General features: G+C 31.9%; 1 protein-coding gene across 1 annotated transcript in view; it reads right to left on the reverse strand.

The window, feature by feature from the left end:
• LOC145329265 (transcription factor NF-E2 45 kDa subunit-like) overlaps positions 1 to 21,943 on the reverse strand; it is a 71,277-nt gene extending 49,334 nt beyond the window's left edge. Inside the window, exons 1-6 of the mRNA XM_080173322.1 lie at positions 21,887 to 21,943; positions 19,983 to 20,036; positions 10,887 to 10,965; positions 10,431 to 10,517; positions 7,023 to 7,123; positions 2,242 to 2,305 (exon numbers count right to left, since the gene is read on the reverse strand). Of these exons, the coding sequence (XP_080029448.1) occupies positions 2,242 to 2,305; positions 7,023 to 7,123; positions 10,431 to 10,517; positions 10,887 to 10,965; positions 19,983 to 19,993 (342 nt within the window). The 5' untranslated portion in view covers positions 19,994 to 20,036; positions 21,887 to 21,943. The remainder of the gene's footprint in view (positions 1 to 2,241; positions 2,306 to 7,022; positions 7,124 to 10,430; positions 10,518 to 10,886; positions 10,966 to 19,982; positions 20,037 to 21,886) is intronic.
• Positions 21,944 to 22,284: the final 341 nt, after the last annotated feature.

Consider the following 22,284-nt stretch of genomic DNA (forward strand, 5'->3'; position numbering starts at 1 on the left):
AAATAAATTATTTTATCTCTGGTTGTAGCTTATTGAGGCATAATGTAATTTTTGTGTCCAAATATAATTCAAAATCAAATAGAATAAGGCTAACACAGCATTACACAGTAGACTGGACCAAAATATAATGTAATTCTTGTGTCCAAATATAATTCAAATTCAAATAGAATAAGGCTAACACAGCATTACACAGTAGACTCGACCAAAATATCATAGCCCGGGCTGGGCTAACAAAATTAGTCTTTTAATTTGAGAAAGCCCAATCTTTCCCGCTTTTGTATTACTTTTGAGGAGTACGATTCCAGTTACGTCATATACGTTTCGGGAAGGAAAAAGGGAAGGGGGGAAGAAAATCTCTTCAAAAGAGATGGGAGAAAAGGGAAGAGATTTTTTTACCCCCTCCTTTTTAAATGACGTCACAGGAATCCTCAAAAATTATACAAAAACGGGAAAGATTGGGCTTTCTCTTTTAATTTTAATATCAGCGGAAAGCTGTCTATAATACGTTGCGATAAATAACTATACTTTATATTAGACATCAGATTGCACAAGATATAAATGAACGACTTTAGTAAATATGTTTCGAAAATTCTGGTAACGGCTAACAAAAATATTTCTTTTGATTAAACTTTTGTAAACTAATAGCATATGTGATATAAAATTGTTTGTGTAAGCTTTTTAAATTCAATTGCAACAAATTTGTATTTAAAACGAACAAAGACTTTTTTTTGGATGGATGAAGGGAATTATTATTTTATGTTTTCATGCTATATGTTCAAACACACAGGGAAGAAAACTATATACAGTCAGGGATATAAAGGAATAAGACAATGGCCGATAAATTGATGTACATCCCCAATGATGATACATAAAATTACACCTTCTGTTAATTAAAATTAGTGGTTGAAAGGTTGAACTTTCAGCTTAATTAACCAACCAATAAAAATTTACTAAAGTTCTTAAAGTTGTTAAGCCAACGAATAAGAAAACGTTATTATAAAAAGTTTGGGACTTGTGTAATAAACTGCCTATTGTCCCCTCTCTCTCTGCGATAAACTTATTATATAATTATAAAGTAGATGTATCTGTATATGTCCCAAAAGATCTCATACAGCTGGAATTATTTAAAATAATTGATGATTAAACAAGGAATAAACCTTTAATTCATTTGAATTTGTTGAATAGAGCCAAATTTTGGTTTATGGGTTTTAATCCAGGAAGTAGGGGACGATAGTGGACCAAATACTGCCACGTCTCGCGGTCGTAGCGGTCATACGTCATAATGGAAGGGTGACGCAAATTTCAGATCTCAGTTTTCGCTATTTGATTTACTATTTTTCTCTATAAGATAAAACCGATGCTTGCAAGAATATTTAATTAGCTATAAAATAAAGATAATTTTCTTTTTCAAATCGCGAAACCCGGGATCTGAAATTTGCGTCACCCTTCCAACCTGACGAATGACGGCGTATGACCGAGAGATCTGGCATTATTTTGTCCACTATCGTAGGGGACTGTAAATATTAAGTCCCCCCCTCCCCAAAAAAAGTTAATAAACACGTTCTGCCATTAGCACATAATGAACTTTAGAAAAGCTTTGCATATTTTCTATTAAAAATATTAGAAATGAAAGCGTTCTACGAAAATAAAACTTTTGTAGAATATATTTATAAACGTTTCCTCTTTTTAATGATAATAACTTTAATAATAAAACATGTAAAAAGATATTTTATGCTTTTTCTATACTTAAAACTTTTAATTATCGCAGATGTAAATAGGGGTTGGTAAGTTTACCAAAATTTCACAAAAGAATTTTAAATTGCAATTTTATTTTAAAAAAATAATTTTTTAAACATTTAAAAACAATTTGCATTGTTAAATTTCTAAATTTGCCGCTAAATTCAACCAATCACACACGTGTCTCCTTTGCAGTCAAAAGACATCCAATAATACGCGAATTTTTTGACAAGGCGACTCGTGATTGGTTCATTGTCACTAAAATGAACCAATCACGTGACCCCTTTTTCAAAAGACACCCAATAATACGTTTTTTATGACAAGGTGCTATTATATTCATGGATGTTGTTATTCTTGTTTTACTCCAAAATATTGGTAATTTGTTGTAACTGCGCTTCTAAATGGGGTAAACTGTCCTTGTTTTTAAACTTGATTATATTCTACTTTAGCAGCTGATTTTAGCGGCTGTTAGCACCTGTGACTGATTATTACAACAATTCTTACCTCCACCTCATCAAGTTTTCGTCTCCTGCACTTGTGGGCTGCTACAAGGTTCTTTCCCCGCCTCCTAAATAATGAACAATAAAAGTGGATATAGGATATACGTGGATATATTGACAATGGAAATTTTTTCATCAATTTAGCTTGCTAATTTGGACCTCATTTATTGATCAGTTCGTTTATCAAATAAGAAAGGATTTGGGTATCGTTATTTAAGCCAGCGTTTAGTACATAAAAATCTGGTGCAACATCCATGAAATAATATATCGATTCCGAGATTTTAGAGCTTCGCTTTTGTTGAATTTGTCAATTTGTTTAGTACAGTAATAATACATTATCGTTTTAAATTGTTTAAACTTGAAATTATTTCAAAATTACGTACTTTTGTATAGCTGGATGTATTATGGTTGTATAAAATATAAAATTAAACACTTATTATGATTAAAGAGAATGTAATAGCTTTTTAGTATCGCAGCTTCAAATATATAATTTGCTCTGTCCGTCTGTCATCTCGTTATATAGAGTAGTTAGGTTTTTAGGTTTGATAACCACTGAACCAAATATTTTCACTATTTTAGGTAAGCAACACATTGGTCCCGGGATGGTTTTAGACTATTATATAATAGTCTATTTAAGTTTTTGGATGGTTTTAGGTTATTTTTCAGCCCTTTCCTACCCTTTTCTTATACAGAACCCCTATACGCTGGGGGGGGGGGGGGAGGGCATCCGCTAGTTTTATATATAGACCGTGCAAAAATATAAAAAAATCCAGCAAAGGGTCCAATTTTACAATTTTTTTAAAAAAAGTTTTAAAGTGTGTTTTAATTCTTATTTTCTGTTTAAAAAAAACTTACATACATTCCTAGTCTAATGGGTGTCTGCCATCGTTTTTTGACTCTCACTGTTTAACTTTATTTTAAGCTTGCTATTGCTGCGCTTCTTATGGCCAAACCTGTTCATGTTTGGTTTACAATTGGCTGTAAAAAAGCCCTTGTTAAGTACTTTTGAGAAGGATTAATATAAAATCATAGAATAATAATGATAAATTGTGAGGTAGCTTATATTGCACTTTAAAGCCTGTTTAGTACTGAATCTTCCCATACCTCCACTTATTTTTTTTTTAGAAAATGGGGGGAGGTAGGGGTTTAGGTACTATTACTCCAATTCCATTTCAATTTATTTTTAAATAAAGGGGGGGGGGGGAATTTATTCTCGACTAGTCACTTTAGTAATCACTAATATTCAGTCTTTAGCAATCTATGTGAATAATTAAACTCTGTTAAATTCAGGGATCTAATGTTATAGGCCAATGGCCGATAAATTGATGTAAATCCCAAATGATGATACTTAGAATTATCCCTTCTGTAGATTACAATTAGTGGTTGACAAGTTTGGACCATCAACTTATTGAACCAACCAATCAAAATTCGATATCTAACGAATAAAAAATATAATTACAGAAACTTTGGGGACTTGTGTAATAAACAGAGCTCAATGTCCCCTCCCTCCCTGATTAAATTACCTTATTCCAATGAAACTTTAAACAGAGAGTAATTACTAAAGAATAAACATTAAAGTAAAATAATAGAGGGGGCACGAGCTATATGTAACTCTATCAATGGGGTCTTTGAATATCAGCCAAATACGTCAGAAATTTAAACACAGCCAAGTCGCTACAAAAGAGATGAAAGCAGACAAAAAAGGTACCCACCACTTGGTGCAGGTTTTTGTCTGGGTTACACAATATACATCTATACTTATACATTTATTGAATGGCCATTAATGAAAATAGAACAGAAATAATTAAAATTGTAAATCTATCAAACTGATTAAAAACGGTTATTAATATGACATTATACTACACTGGCTGCTTCGCCCCTTGCATCTATGGAGGTTAGAAAAACTAGCCTAAACCAATCCAAGACTTATTTCAAGATTTCCTAAAAACCAATTGGGACTAGTATTTTCCAAGATCTTTAGCTTTAGACAAAAAACTACTTTATATTATAGGATACATTCGTTTGAACATCTCTGCTACCAAAAGACCTAACCATCCTTGTTAAATTGTAAAATTCTCTTCTAATTACACATTTTACTGAGTTGAAAAAAAGGGGGGATTGTTAAATTATTGTCGAAACAAGGATGACAACATTCATATATGTAAAGCTTAGAAAATTAAACAAAGGGACAAAGAGTATAGAAACTTCTTTAGCATTGTAATAGTTATTTATCGCATCGTATTAAAGACAGCTAACCGCGGTTATTAAAATGAAAAATATAAGAGTAAATCAGTTTTGTTTGCTAAATGGCCGGCTAACAAAACTGGTATTAATTTCATAATTTTTACTTCAATATTCGTGGAAAACTGTCTGTAATTATTATTAGTTTGGATGAGAACCAGTTCTAATCAAGAATATATTTTTTGGTTTCGAAGGCATACTGAAAAAAAACATAATGATCTCTACTGGACAATAGGCGATAAATTGATGTACATCCCCAATGATGATAAACTTTGGGGACTAGTGTAATAAACAGCCCAATTTCTCTGGTGAATAGAGTTGTTATCTTAACATTTAACCTACATAATAAGTTAGCTATATATAGTTGTTTTTTTTTATATAAAGCTTTTTAAAGCTTGTGCCTTATCGTAATAAATATCATTAATCATATAACAAAAGCATCTAGACTTTAAAAAATGACAAGGGTTATTAGCTGATTGTTAAAGGAATCTTCATATAGTAAATCGATAGGAAATTCTCAATTGACTAACCAAACTATTTTAACGTCGGACACACATACTGTTCTGTCTAGAAATAGAGTAGCTTTGCTGCTAAAAAAAATGAGGGGTTGCTAAATTATTCTCAATTCTGCTGTTCTACGAAATTTGTCTGAACAGTAAGTCGGGCGCTTTGAGTTTTAATGCAGGGATCTAAAGGGATACGACAATTGCTACATCCCCAATGATGATACACCGAATTCCCCCTTCTGTAGATTACAATAAGTAGTTGAAACATTTGGACATTCAACTTTGAACCAACCAATCAAAATTCAATAAAACCCTCCAAAGTTGTTAAGCTAATGAATAAGAAAAGGTTATTACAAAACTTTGGAGACTAGTGTAATAACTAGCCAAATATATTCCCTTCCTCCCTGGTTTTAATGTCTGCTGACAATCCAACCAATTTAATACACTTTTAAAAAGTAGCAAAAAAGAAAAAAATCTTTAAATTTGTTTTTAAACAACCCAACAGTTAATACTTTAAAAGTAAAATACTATCCTTTTATATAAAGTAGTAAGGTTATTTTGTCTGAAGCTTTAGATTTTGTTAACTACAGTACCGATTAAGTTCTTCCTTTCAGGGAACCTTTATCAGGTCTCGGGATTGAATTATGTCCTCGGATGGGTTTAGGTTATTTTCTACAGCGCCCCTATATGCAAGGGGTTTAGTCACGATTAAATATATAAAGCAAGGTTGAAATTATCTAAATTCTCCACGAATTATTTAAATCTGTACATAAGGGTTAATTTTTTTTATCATAATTGGGGTATATCAATTTATCGACCCTGGTCCCAATCTTTAGCCTCGAGTTTACAAAGGCCCGCGCTAACAAAACTGGTATTAGTTTTACGATCTTTATTTTAACATTGTTGTCTCTAATACAATGCTATACATGATTTTTCAGCGGATATTAATCAATTTCGGAGCCATAGGGAAAATAACAGAATAATTTTTGTTTGATTAGAGTAACATTTTAGTCTGACTAGTCAGTGAGTCGGTTTTAAGATTGTGTCTATATTTAATATTTTCTAACGTGTCATTTTCTAATTCATAAAATTCAGGGACGTGGTATAGTGTGTCTTCCCTGAAAAGTATATAATCCTATTATATAAAGTAGTAAGGTTTTTTGTCTTTAACTTATGATTTCGATAACCTCCTGAAAAGGATGGGATTTCTGATTTAGGTGGGCTTTGCAATGGCTTTGGGCTATTCTATTTTCAAATTTAAGTCTTGGGATGGTTTTAAGCTTTTTTCTAGTCCCTCTTGGCCCACTTTTTTCTTATTTTCTGTGTTTAACTAAAAAGATAAAATTAAAATACATACATGGATCTAAATGGTCAAGACAATGGCCGATAAATTGATGTACATCCCTAATGATGATACACAAAATAACCTTTTCTGTAGGTTACAATTAGTGTTTGAAACTAAACTTAGTATACAAACCAATCAAAATTCAGTAACAGTCCCCAAAGTTGTTGAGTCAACAAACAACAAAACGTTATTATAAAACTTTGAGGACTTGTGTAATGTCCCCTTCCTCCTTGAGAAAAGGTGTATATTCAAATATGAAAGCAAAGGTTGTTAAATATATTTTCTTTAAGCAATTGATTTATGTCAAATCCTTAACTTCCCTGAAGAAATATTATGAAAATCATGAAATTTTGTAAAGGAAGGGGGGGGGGGAAGGGTTAAATTAGACATGTCTGTTTGCACACATTACTAGAATCATATTAGTCATTAGCATAGCCTAGCTACTCTATAATAGGGGAAAATATGTCAATCAAATCGATATATTATAACTTGGATGTTGCACCACATTTTCTTGTACTCTGAGAAAGTGATGCTCGCAGCTTGATAAAATAACGATACCCTCCATCCTCCCCCTTTATCCCATTTCCCTTCGGCACATCGGGTCTAAAAAATCTGGTTTTAATCTTATGATTGTACATTCTACATATATCCGCGGAAAGGCGTTTATAATACGATGCGAGAAATAATGATTACCTTATATCTCGTATAACATTCATTTGTTCTTCTGTAAAATTGTGGTACATCACATACGTGGAAAATTCGTCCATAGGCAGGTTTACAATCTTATCAACATCCTTAAAAACATAATAAGTTATTCACTCGGTTTGTAGTAATTTATCAGCAAACAGACCAGGAAGGGAGGGGACATTGGGCTTTTTATTACACTAGTCCCTAAAGTTTTCTTATTCGTCCATAGGAAGATTAACAATCTTATACACATCCTTAAAAACATAATAAGTTATTCACTCGGTTTGTAGTAATTTATCAGCAAACAGACCAGGAAGAGAGGGGACATTGGGTTGTTTATTACACTAGTCCACAAAGTTTTGTAATAAAGTTTTTTATTCGTTGGCTTAACAACTTTGTGGACTTTTTCGAATTTTAATTTGTTGGTTCGATCCCCTCCCCAACCTCAAGTGGGCCTAGAGGCTGCTTTAAGAATTTTTATTTTTAAAAATATCACATACACATTTTTCTGATAATGCCATTTTATTTTTTGCCCTTTTCAAATTTCTTTGGTGTTTTTCAGAAATATAGGTTAAGAGGATAAGTAACTATGTTAACAATCAAAGTTGATTAAGATTCAGGAATTTAAAAACAATAATAGCCGTTAAAACAATGTACATCCCAAATGATGATACACATAATTACCCTTCTCTAAATTTTAAAGAAGTAACAAAGTACTCTAAATTCTACGAGGGGGGGGGGGAGAGAAGGGGGTTAATCCCAAAAAAATATTGGGTTAAATAATTTTTCTTTTAGCTACTATAGAGAAAACTGGATAAATAGAAGAAAGAATAGTTATTTTTTCATCGTAATATAAACCGCTTTTTGCGGATATAGAATGTTTAATTCGGCACCTCGGGGCTAAAAAGCTGGTTTTTATCTTATAATTGTACATTTTTATATTCGTAGAAAGCTGGATATAATACGATGCTAGACATAGTTTTTTCGTATGGATGAGAACCGGTTCCTATCCACCGGATTCGAATGAATACGAGAATAATTTATCTATCATTGGCCTAACCCTATGTCCCTGAATAAGATAAAGTTTCCAGGAAGATAAATATTGAAATGTTTAATGTTTAACTGCGAGACATGCAACTTTTTTATATCGTGGAATGGATGATAAAATACGTTGATATTGTGTCAGGGGATTTTTTTCTCTCGTTAATTTAGGTTGCTTATAAAGTCCTCAGATATTGGTCAATACGTTTAGGAGAGTGGATAGGGTAAAGTTATAAGGTGGTCGGGAGTAATGTTATATTAGCAAGCTGGGAAAAACATTTTATCAGAGTATTCAAGAATATATCACAATATCTATGTATTTTATATCCATTTATCGTGGAGACGTTACCATAGAATATTTGATTTATAGAATTTTGTTATTCGTATTTTCACCATTAATAGTCATTAAACAATTTAATTTAAAAGATTTAAGAAAAAAAATAGTTAAAACTATTTTCTCAATCTATAATAAGAAGTAACAAAATCTGTGTCTGTCTGTCTGTACCAAAGAATCTCGCTAACTGGTATGGTTCTCCTTTACATTGTAGCTTTTCATAGGTCCTCTGAAGGGAGGGTACCACAAACCCTACCTAGGAAAAAAATGACCCCCTTCCATCTAACTTGGGGAATCGACCTCTTCCATATCCTTATTGTAAACCATTTCTATTTTATACAAATAGATGCTACGTCCTTAGAGACCTCAAAGGCCTTAGGGGGGGGGGGGGGAGGGCGACTTCCCCACTTTCAATTGTAGTTTTAAAAAGAAAAAGTTTCTACACCATTGAAGAAAGAGAATTCCAGTAAGTCATACATTGGCATTTTTTATAATTACTTTTTTGGTATTTTTTGGCGATTTCTCTTGAGAGTTTTGTGGTACCCTCCACCAATAGTTGTAGGACCTATAAAAAGCTACATTATAATGGAGAACAATATCAGTTAGCGAGATCCTTTGGTACAGACAAACACAGTTACTTTTAATTAAGGATTAAGAAAATGAGTTAGAAAATCAGATAGGGTAATTGACTTTATGCCAAATGATTTTTTCTTGTTCTAACAAAATCAAAACATAAAGAAACATTTTGATAAAATGTTTTGCCTATAACTTTAGCCATTTTAACAAATAAAAACAAAATCCTCAATAAATATATTTACATAAACTTCTATGCTGAACTGAGAAAGCTATAGGGCATCTTTGCTGTTAAAATGCATAAAACATCATGGATCTAAAGGGATAAGACTATGGCGATAAAGTTTATTACATCTCCAATGATGAAACTCAAAACTACCACTTCTGAAGATAACAATTAGTGGTTGAAACCTTTGGAAACTCAACTAAATGAACCCACTAAGACTTTGGGGACTAGTGTGATAAAAAGCTCAATGCCTCTTCCTCCCTGATAAAACATCCTGTGTGTGTTTGTGTGTGTGTCTGTGTATGTGTGTGTATGGTGTGTGTGTAAACCTTAAGTTTGCATGTCTATGCAATTACTCAAACATTTAATCTCGTCAAAAGTTGAAAATTGTTACTTTTCAATTGTAAGAAAAATGGTAATAAAAAATATGTAAAATATTTAAAGGACTTGTACAGTATAAGTACAATGTATTTTTAAGTAGTATATTTTGCCTCTAGCCTCAGGAAAACTATTCTTTTTAGGATTAGAAAAAAAATTTTTTTTTAGTGGTGAAGCTACTCTATAATACACTCTATCTGTCTTGTTTCAAAAGACAAAAAAATTAAAAATCTTTATTTTCTTTTTTTTCTACTTTCATGAAAAATTTTGGAACACTTTATTAAAAAAACTTAGACTTGATATTCTACTCCTTACAAAATGTACAAATGTTGAAAATAAGGTTATAAAACCGTAAAAAATGGTACAGGAGGGGTCTTTGTCCTATCATCGTTTTCAAATGAGTAACAGTCAAAATACAAGACGTTCTACAATTTGGAACTTGAATATTTTAAAGCGTAGTTACTCTAGAATTGTCTATTAATCTGTCTTTTGAGCAAATATGAAACCTAAACATAGAAAGAGAACGCAGAATTAAGAATTTTTCACAAAGAAAGTATGAAAAAAGTAAGGGGTTTCCTAAAATTAAACATTAATGTATAGTTTAAAAGTAAAAGGAAGAATTATGCAAAAACAGCCATAAAATGTGATTTAAGCGCCTTAAAAAAGTTTCTGGATATAAAAAAAACACATCAGAGGGGGGGGGGGGTTCTGTATGACCCTGCCCTTTCCTGGAACAGGGTTAATATGTTTTTGCTATTTTAGATCAATGCTGTCATAAAAAATAAGATGTAAACCTTCTTATTATAATTTAGCAAATACTTAATCATTTTTTTTCTTAAAAAAAACAAAAAATCCAAATTACCTCCTTGGGAAGACCCAGAGATTCTGCCAGCTGTTCATTCTTAGTTCTCTGTTGGTGGCCCCAGTAGGCTGCTGGTGATACAGGTCCCTGTGGGGAGAGTGCAGTTCATGCCAAAATGTTCCTGGTAACGATTATCTTAAAAATTGGCTTCCAAAGGCCAAACATTGTGGAACATATAGATTATGTTTGATCAACAAAAGAAGGCCTACAAATATCAATAATGAACTTTTATCTTGCAGTGCACGTTAATGTGCAAAAAGATTTATTATATGTGTTTTTCTTCAGTTAAGCTTTCCCTGTGCATTATTAGATCTTGGCTATTTCAATTTATTCATGCCGCTTAAAACAGAGTGTAGGCAAGATATGTACATTCAGCTATTTGGTGACTAGCAGCTTTAAAAATTCATAGATTTTTAATACCAGAACATTTTACTGTGAACTGCACTAGTTCCGTGCCTGGCCCAGGTAGGCTGCTGCTGAGGTTGCCTGGCCTCCCAGACCTGCGGGATGGTGCTGCCCGTAGTAACCACCATGTCTGATAGGGTAACACACCAAAATAGGGTTCACAAATGGGGAATCCTCTCAGAGAAAACTCTATGCCTTCGATAATAAAATCACACAACTGCAGCACCATGAAAGCGCAATGAATGCTGCGCATTACACACATAAATATACTTACACAGGTTTCCTTTTTCATACCGTCATTAATCAACATTTACAATACAGAGAGATATTAGCCTGCAAACTTTTATTTCTTGTCCAGTATTGTTTGTAAACTGATTAATATTCGCTGAATTAAAACTGGTTCTCATCCATAATGAAAAAATAAATTATAGCATCTTATTACAGACAATTTTCCACGAATAAAAATATAAAAATCATTTAAGACTAGTTTTGTTAGTCCGGGCCTTCGGCCCCTCTGGTCTGTCAAATCTGTTTGAATCTTATATTTTCATTTTAATATCCGCGGAATGCTGTCTATAAAATGAAGTAATCAATGACTATTATTCAATCCTGATTAAAATATGCCTACTAGTAGTGTCAATTTTTCCCCACCAATATTTTTTTTATCTACTGAAGGGTTATTTTAGTATACATAATACATCAATGTAACAAAAATATTTTTCTTCAGAAAAAATTGTAAATTTGCGATTTCGTGCATCTCAAATTGTAAAATTAGTAGCATAAAAAGGTTTCAAATTGGAATGAAAAAAAACGGCATGTTATCTGTTTGAAGCAGGGAGGGAGGGGACATTTGGCTGGTTATTACACTAGTCCCCAAAGTTTATAATAACGTTTTTTATACGTTTGTATAACAACTTTGGTGACTTTTATTGGATTTTGATTGGGCGGTAAAATAAGATGAGTGTTCAAACGTTTCAACCAATAATTATAATTTACAGAAGGAGTAATTTTGTGTAAAATTATTTGGGTTGTATATAGATTTATCGGCCAATGGTTTACCCATTTAGAACCCTAATTAGAAACAACGTAGTTGTAATCAATTCGTCTGTTCGATAATATTATTCATATATGTAATATAATTTGTACCAAAATAAATATCTTAAAAGCAGTGGTGTGCACAGGGTTTTGACACCCCCAACCCCCCAAAAAATGAAAAACCCTCCCCCCCCCCAATTTTATTTTATTTTTTATTTTAAAATCTAATATAAGAAATTGGGTTATTAAATTCGACTCTCTCCTCCTCAAGTGCCCCTAGAGGCCTCTAGGGGCGTAGCCGCTAGTAAGATATAAAGTAAACTTTTTTTTTGTCTGTAGCGAAAGTTCTCGCTAACCGCTAAACCTTTACAGTGAAGCTTCCTATAAGCCCAGATAATTGTTTAACTATTAAACAGCCCAATGTCCCCTCCCTAGCTCCCTAGCTTGAAAGTATGTTATCATATCATCCTGGTTTTTTAGCGTTGAATTACACATTATTACACATTACGCATATATTACAAATGTATATCATTTTTTTCAAAACAAAATAAATCCCAAACAAACTATCATTTGTAGAAGCGTAGATACTCAATAGTTAGAGCATGTTCGTTCATCAGTGAACTAAACATATTAATCCTATTAAAGTAGACGACCCCCCCCCCCCCTCCCGATAAAGAGTTTAAACCACACTGTATAGGTTTTGTATTAATTGATTATAGTTATGGAGATTTTGTTTTAAAATGAATGTAAAAATAACATCAATATTCTTGCAAAATACTATTTTCTTGTAAATTAAGTATAAAATATATCTTAAAATCAAATAAATGATATTTTGTTAGGGCCCCCAAAAAACGTCGTAAGAATTGCCTAGCCTTGATACGATAATTAGAAAAAAATATAAATACCACGTTTACATATTACATATGTACATATGTATGTATAATGTATATGATTATGCAATGCAATAATGGATGTAGTATAAACGTGGATATTATGCCAGGGGGAAAATTATCGTTAATTTGGCTTGCTAACATGGAACTCATTTATTAGTCAGTTCTTTAATTCAGTAGAAGGAGAGGGGTACAGGGGGTGGAAGGGGGGAATCATTAGTTTAGCCCGCTGTGTGTTTCACTTTATTAGAGAATATAAAATCTGGTGTAAGATCCAATTAATAATATATCCATTAATTCAACCTACATACGTGTCAAAAGTAGACTGGTAGCTAATATTAACATGGCTCTGCTTGGTAAAAATTGCTGATAAATTGATGTACAACCCCAATAGTTTTAAACAAAATTACCCCTTCTGTAAATTTAAATATCTTTTTGAAAGTTTGGACACATTTAGCTTTAAGTTTGAACCAACCAATCAATATTTAATAAAAGTACCTAAGCCAACAAATAATGGAACGCGTTTTTATAACCATGGGTGTCCTATATCTCCCTGATATCGACTGTATTGCATAAAATGTTAATCTAATAATGATAAGTTGATATTACAGTTTAGATTTAATCTAAATTAAAGAAATAATTGTTTCGTCCTAATTCCAATTAAATTCTTTGTCAATTTTTTTCAAAGCATTTAATTTGATGGTACAAAGTGTTGTGAAAGTCAGGGAACTAAAGGGATAAGACATTTGCCGATAATTTGTCTTAAATCCCCGATGATGATACACAAAATTACCACTTATGTAGATTACAATACATTACAAGTGGTTGATCACTCAACTTAACCAAGAAAAATCCTCAAAGTTGTTAAGCCAAAAAATAAGAAAACATTATTATAAAACTTTTAGGGACTAGTGTAATAAACAGCCCAATGTCCCCTCCCTCCCTGGCATGAAAGTTATGAAGGTGCAACTTTATAAGCTTAATAATGGTCATCATCAACTCTCTCTGTCTTTGTTTGTTATAGCAGGCCAGTGCATAGATTCCGAGAATAGGGCAAACCTATTTCCGCTTAGAAATAAATAATACTATACAACTATGAAGACAAAGGGATAGTGATTTTTCACAAATCTAAAATCACGTTTTTGCTTATTCTTTTTCTGATTTCCTCCCTTGTTCCTCTTTATCTATTTTATCTCTAAAGCCTTCACAAACACTTTAAGCTGGTACCCAAGGTTTGAGTCCCTTAATAATTGAATATTCGATCCATTGTCTCCTACCCTTCTCCCTGTCTTAATAGCCCTATATTTAACTTATAATTTGAAAAGCTTCGCTACTGTTGAATGTTATCATCCTTGTTATTGATATAAAGTAACTTAGAATTTATAAGCAATCTCCTTGAAAGAGTGTTTATAAGGGCTCGTCAGCCTCGCACCAGCCTCGGTGATATCGTCATTTATAACTTTTATAAATTTAGCTGGTTGTCCTGAACAGCTGACAATACATTTTTTTGCAGGAATTTTTTTTGCACACAAGTTTGAATTTAAGATTCATGCGCAGTTAAGGGACAGAACCCTGATTTAAAAAAATTTTAATTTTGGAATAGTAGTTTAAAGCTTTTTTTATTAATTCAAATTTATGCTTAATTCCTTTAAAAGATTGCATATGGCTAGGGGGATGAGCTAATTACAAATCAGGGAAAAAGGGAAAATTGGACTGTAAATTTCATTGGAACTTAAACATGATCTTTTATTGGTTGGCATAAAAACTTTTACAATAATAATTATAATTTCTAGAAAGGGTACTTTTGTTTATCATTAAATTATGTACATCAATTAATTTTCTAATGTCTTATCCATTAAGGAATTTAGTCCATGCATAGCATAGAATATATACTGTTAAACAGTTAATACAATAAAAGAACAAAAACTGTTATACAGAAGTAATGATATAGTAGTTGTTGCTCAGATTCGAACCCGAAACTCTCTCGACAGTAAGCAGCCACTCTATCATTCAATCACATGCTTCGGGTATAAAACAAAGGATGACAACATCCATAAAAGCAAAGCTCTGAAACTGTAGGCCAAACGAACATTAACATTGGTAAAGTGTCAGAACCGAATAATCAGAATATAAATGTATGAAAGTCGAAACAAAGTTTTAAGTAAATTTGTTGAAAAACTGCTTAAATACTGTATACTGTTTAAGGAAATACTTAAATTTTAGGACATGATTATAAGGATGCCTCGCTTATAACATGGTACTTTGTTGTCCTAGGAATCAGTATTCCAAAAATCAGATATATCGAATAATTGTATCACATATAAATTTGCTGTTAAAAAAGTTAAAAATCAACATTTTTAGATAGATGTACGGACATTCTGGCAACGAATATAGAGTTGATACTCTTTATAAATTATACCTATTTACTACAGGAATCACCATGCAAAGTTTGAAATCGATAGTACCCTTTCTAATTATAGAAAAGCTTCGCTTTAAAAAAGTTACAGAAGTACTTGTAAATTAATCAGAACAACATTGGGAAATAAAATAAATTGATTCAAACATTGAAACAAAGAATGAAATGCTTAACAAACAAATAAAAGAAATATACAAAAATAAGTTTTGTAAATTGCTGCAATATGGCTTTCTCTAATTTTTGCTAGTGAGAAATGACTGCATTAAAACAAGCATTATTTTATGCATAGATAAGTATAGTTATTAATCGCATCGTATTACAGACAGCTTTGCACGGTTTTTAAAATGAATCTAATGAAATTAAAGCCAGTTTTTGTAGTCCGGAGTAGTCAAAGGTCCGGCCTAATTGATTTTATTTTGGTACACATGAGTTTTTAATTTAGCTATAAACCGGTTCTAATCGGTCTCGAAGCCATTTATTTCTTTTTAAATGGTATTTATTACATTCTAACTTTATGGCATTGAATTAAAGTGATCATGACTACCTAACTTTATAGCGATTGTTGCTTTTTTAAAATTAACTTAGTTTATATTTTGTTGACTTAAAAAACAGGCAATTATTGATATACTTATTTTGAAATTAGAATAATATATAAGAACTTAAAATTTTAACAAAATTAAAGTTTTCATATTTTTAACAATTAATCAACAGACAAAACATAAACGCACAAAACTTATAGATTAGCTTCGCTTATTAGATTAATGAACACTATAGGTAAATGTTAAAGATTGTATAACTTTGTAATTGAATCATAGAGCAGCAGTGCTCCTAAAAAAATTGCATGTACAAATCCGCCAAAAACATATTGACCTCCCATAATGAAACTTGAAAAAAATCCACCACGCCAACATTTTTTCCCGGGGTCTGCGGGGGGGGGCATAACCCCCCCCCCCCCATCTCAACTGTAATCATTATATCATTACTCGTATTTGACGAGTTCAGAGAAAAGAATTAAAATTGACAAATTTTAGATTAAACGTTGCTTATTACACACACAAACATTGCAGGGATCTAAAGGGATAAGACAATGGCCAATAAATTGATGTACATTCCCAATGATGAGAAACAAAATTTTCTCTTCTGTAGATACACTTAGTGGTTGACACGTTTGGACACTCAACACAAAATATATTTTTAAAAAGTCCCCAAAGTTGTTAAGCTAACGAGTAAGAAAATATTATAATAAAACTTTGGGGACTTGTGTAATAAAACAACCCAATGACCCCTCCCTCCCTGGAAACATTGCATGCTACTTTAGGATGGTGCAGTTTTGTCTACATTTTCCTTTAGGGTGTTTCAATTTGTAAAAATATAATTTTTAAGATTATAATTTTTATTCAGGAACCTAAGTTTTTTTATTGCAATAACATTTGCTTTCGCTACATGCACTTAAGTCTTACTAATGATGTTAAAAAGGACATAAATTCATTATGTTTAGAAATTATAATAAACAGGCGCAATTTCTATAAATAAGTTAGTTGTCTAACGGGTGATAATTGCACTAAAAACATTTTAAGCGATGCTCGGAAGGGATGAAAAAAGCTAAATCAGCTTCCAGGTAGGATAAATTAAGTATATTTTAGAGTACCTTCATAAACATTACTGTAAAGCAAGTAAAAACATTTTGGAAGAAAAAAATGACAATAAACTATGATACATTGGTTTTAAAAATATTACATTAAATATAAATATAAATTAAATGATAGATTAGTTATTTTACAATAAATATGTTTAATTACGAATTTATTTAACGGCAGGACCAATACACCTCTGGTTTATGGAATGCCTCATAATCGTAGATAACACATTATTAAAAGTCTATTAATGATGTGATTTATAATATCTGTAAATGATTTGTAATATTTTTCATAACTAAACCGATTTAAAAATAAATCTTATCTCATCTTAATCAAAATAGTTATACTAGAAACGACTCAATATAAGAAACTAGCAGACACACAGCCGCCAGTTAAAACAAGAATGGTTTTGTCCAATTGTAGCAGAAGTCTTTTAATAATTTGTCTCCAATAAGGGGGGTTTCTGAAAAATGCATCAATGAGCACAGAACCACCAATTTTTTTTGATACATTGAAAATAAGTTTGGAACATTTTATGTTATTTTGGGTACAAGAAAGCCCTGCAAGTGGTTAGAAATAAGGAATAAATACCAGTAAGATTTTAACTCCCCACAAAAACAAGAGTTTAATGACCTTGTGAAAGATCTATGTGAAGCTTTCCTAAAATCGAGAACTCAATCGGCTCAGTTGTTCACAGAGATCACAGAAACTTTATGTAAAAGCTTACTAATAAAAAATGACGTAGTACAATACAAATGACCTATGATAGGCCAGTAACATTTTACCCTTGGTTAATTACAATGTATACTGGCCTATCATTCGTCATTTGTATTGTATGCCACATTTTTTTTATTAGGCAGGCACTATAGTCTATAATCTGCTTCTTAAAAAAGCCAAAAACTATCTAAGGACCTATTTAATTTTTCTAAAAAAAATCGCTCGTTTCATTATAAATAGCGAAATTTTAACAGACCAAAAAATAAATTACTAGATATATCTAATAGGCTGTATCGACCCAATTGAAAGCCGGCACAGGGTCCTCGAGGTGGGGTCATACAGTTATTTAACCCCTTTCTCGTTTACTATAATATACAAACCTTACCTTGTAAGCAAACATTTAAAGATTTTAATGAAATTGTATTGATCACAAATTGAAAAGAGAAATCCTAAAATTTAACATTGAAATTTGTTTTATATCAGGAGTTGCAAGTATATTGAATTAAAATTAACTATTCAAATATCGTTTTAGCATATTTTCAGCAAAAATGGGTAACAAACCGCCGTTTTTAAAGCTGGTTAATTAAAAAATTTCAAGTACCTATACGTTCTGGTATGTTTTTATTCATGCTTGAATAAAAGTTATAGGATGTCTTTGTGTGTGTATCTGTCTGTCTCGGAAGGTCTTGCTAAAAGGTTCCTAACTATTTTTGAGGAGTGTACCAAAAATCAACCCTTCCAAAAATCCCCCACTCCAAATTTTGTTTGGTTAACTTTTTCATTTTAATATTAAAATTGAAAATTTGTTTGGGGTGTGAGTGTAAAGTATCAATATACAGGAAAGGTTTTTTTGTTGTATAAAGCTTAAGATTTAAATAACTATTGAACCGATTGATTTCTCCATTTTTCGGAAGCTTCACAGAGGTCCAGAGAAGGTTTTTAGCTAGATGCAAGGGGCTAAGCCGCTAGATTCCATCTATCCCTTCATTTATGGAATTAGTTTGTTTTCCGCCAGGTGGCAGGTAGGCAGGCAACCTGTACCAGGCAAGGGTTTTTAACAAATAGCTAATGTTTTTACAAAATTAACAAAGAACACAATTGGATAAATGATGATTTTCAAAAGTCCTTTAACTTTTAAAGAACTATGTAAATATATGCTGCTAAAGGGATGGTTTACTTATCTGAATTTTTACCTATGCCAAATTACCATCGTGTATGTAAAGTAGTAAGTTTTTTTGTCTGAAGCTTAAGATTTCTATACAAAACTTTAAGGGAAGATACACAAAGGTTTATTGATAGTTTCAGGCTATTCTATTTTCAGATGTATACATCGTAATGGTTTTAGGATTTAAGGCTATATTAATCCCCCTCCCCCTTTTTGAGTTTCTAGATGCTAGGGGCGGTGCCGATAGTATAGGTAAAATTATAAGTCGATGATGTATTAGAAGCCATGGCCGCTAATTAATGAACATATTGACAGATTGTGGCAACATTTTGGTTAGTTTTTGTTACGGTTTTGTGCGAACTCCTTTGAAATTTGTAGTAATTATAGATTGTCAATGTCAAGCACATTTCAATTTTAACAAAATTTTCTTTACAATTTCCCAGTGAATACAAATTGGCTTTGCATTGCATCCCCCACTCCCCTATCATAAATCGTATTTTGGTTTTGAATGTGGATCAACTCTAGCTCTTTTTATCTCATTTTACCCCCCTCAAACTTTTGAAACCCCTAATTTTATCAACTTTGGAAAACTGAAACTTAAGATTTCGAAAATTACTGAATACATTAAGTTAATAAAGCTTCCCATAGGTTCAGAGTTGGTTTCAAGGCTATTTGATTACAAGATTTTAGTCTTAGGGTGGTTTTAATTGCAAGACCTTTTTCTGGAACTGCGCTTGTTTTGAGCCTTTGCATTTACCCTACTCTAACTATTAATATCATGAATCTGACGTACCATCAGTATATAGGAATCTTTCTAACGCCTTTAGTTGTTGAATCATGATTCAGTGTTGGTTTGAGATTCGAACCCGTCACCTTCCCGACGTTGAGCGGATGCCTTTTAAGCCATAGTCGTGGGTCATGTAATTTAAATGGATTTATTATTACTTGGATCTTACACAAGATTATCATGTAAGTAAAACTTGAAATAGGCTTAAATAACGCCCCCACCCCCCATCAGCCCCATTCACTGCCTTCCTATTGGATGAAAGAACTAGCAGCATCCTAAATTGACAACAATTCTGCCCTGTCATTATATCCACGTATATTCTCTATTTATTGTAATGTACCTGGGTCAACACAACGCATAATTTAACTTTAAAATCAGCCATGTGACGTCATGAAAACGAGGAATTATCCATCTCTTTTTTAGGGGTTTTCTTTCTCACTTCTTCTCTCACCTGCCTCATTTTTTGAGACACTATGTGAAGTTTATTTTGGTTTATTTTCCTGTTGATCATGTGGTTCGAATATGGGGAAGGATTCCCCAAGTAGCCAGCTAAACTGAAATATAGAAAAATAGATAGAAATTAGATAGACAGATACATAGATAGATAATTGGTTAATAAATGGGGAAGGATTCTCAAAGTAGCCAGCTAAACTAAAATTATAGAGATAAATAGATAGATAGATAGGCAGAAAAATAGATAGTTGGGCAGATAGATTGATTCTCTAGAGCAATGATCTCGATAAGGCTTTATGCCATTTTCTATTAGACAATAGATTTCAATCAATTAGAAACTTCAAAAATATCAAAAAATTGTTGGTTGATAATATCAGAGATGTAAAGGGATAAGACAATTGCCGATAAATTGATCTGTATCCGTAATGATGATACGATAATTATCCTCTTTGTGGATTACAATTAGTGGTTTAAACGTTTGGTCATTCAACTTAATGAACTCCAAAGTTGTTGAGTCAACGAAGAAGAAAACGTTGTAATAAAACTTTGGGGGCTAGTGTAATACACATCCCAATGTACTATCCCTCATTGGATGATATGATCTAGAAACCTAATTGTCTTCCAAACCTTAATTCCCTACCCCTCTAAACATGATTTACAGTTTGATTTTATCTTTAATACTTTTAATATTTGGTAAAATTGCTTTTTTTCGACATTGGAATGGTTATGACCTCCCTTTCCCTTATTTTGATTTGGTATTGGGGGGGTGGGGGGTATCTAGTTTTCTTAAGGTTGTCCCCGAGAGGCTGAATTCCAAGGCCAGAAAAAGAAATAAAACCTATTTTTGTTTTCATTTTACTATCCGCAGAAAATTATTTTTAATTTTCATTTTCAAAAAGGTTAAATAAAACATTAATCATTATGAACATAAAAGAAGGCCGATAATTATTCTTTTTTTCCAATAAGGCTTCCAACCCGATTAATATCCGCTGTATTACAACCAGTTCAAAGCCATACTGAAAAAGCATGTATCGATCCGTTTTATATCTATTTTTCTACGAAAAAAATAAAAATCATTATATTAAGACCATTTTTGTTAGCCCAAACCTTCAGCCCCTCAGGTCTATTAAAACTGGTTTTAAGCTTATAATATTTCATTATAATATCCGCGGCAAAGCTGTCTATAATACGATACTATAAATAACTATTCTCAAAATTAAGGGGGGAGATTGTGAATTGTCCGATAGTAAAATGAAGGATTTTCCCCTAAAACTTTTAATACGCCCGTATTAGATTGTAAAGTATCATTTTATGGGAAATAATAAACAACAATATACTATCATACATTTTTAACGTTGAATTTTGACCAATATTATTATTACAAATTTTTAAAATAAATTTTATTTTATTGGTTTTACAAAATGATAGTATTTTAAATTAGGATGACAACATCTATAAAGTGAAGTTTAAACAGTCGGACAGATTAACATGATAATAACACATTTTAGATACAGAAAACTAATTCAGATTGCAAATCTGATGTAAATTTTTTATCAATACATGATAAATAAGGCAGCCTTTAAATTTTTTCAGTAATAATCTTTTTTTTTAAGCGTCTTGATAGAAAAAAATATACAACGTTGTCAAATTAAACTTATATTTAAGTTTATTAATTAAAGGGACAATTATAATACGCCCAAAGTTTTATAATAATGTTTTCTTATTCTTTCGCTTAACAACTTTGTGGACTTTTATTGCATTTTGATGGGTTGATTCATTAAGTTTAGTGTCCAAACGTTTCAACTTCTAATTGAAATATACTTTTCAGAAGGAATATTTTTTTAATATCATTGGCGATGTAATGTACATTAATTTATCGGCCAATTTATTATCCCTTCAGATTAGTTTTATATGTTCTTTAATATAAGATACAGTGTAATACATTCCTTACCTCGTAATGTTGAAAGTGTTATTTGAACAGTTGGGTATAGAATCCACGATTTTGCTTATACCTAAACAAAATAGATTTATTATTACCTGGATCTCACACCAGATTATCATGTACTCGAAAATAACGATACTTCCCCTCTAGCCCCTTTACCCCATCCCTTCCCCACCTACTGGATGAACGAACTGACTAATAAATGATGTCACTATTAGGAACCTAAATTGACGGCAACAGTTGGGTATAGAATCCACGATTTTGCTCATCAAGAGTAAATAATGAATTTGATTAAAAGACAGAGTAATGTTTTGAGTACAACGTCCATAAGTAGCGAAGCAGAAAAATTATGGATGGACAAACGGATAAAGTAAATTGTAAAGCAGATGTTGAGATGTCATAAAAAA

The sequence above is a fragment of the Acartia tonsa genome, chromosome 10 (genome assembly GCF_053477335.1).
Source record: "Acartia tonsa isolate MP-2025a chromosome 10, ASM5347733v1, whole genome shotgun sequence".
NCBI classification, from domain to species: Eukaryota; Metazoa; Arthropoda; class Copepoda; order Calanoida; family Acartiidae; genus Acartia; species Acartia tonsa.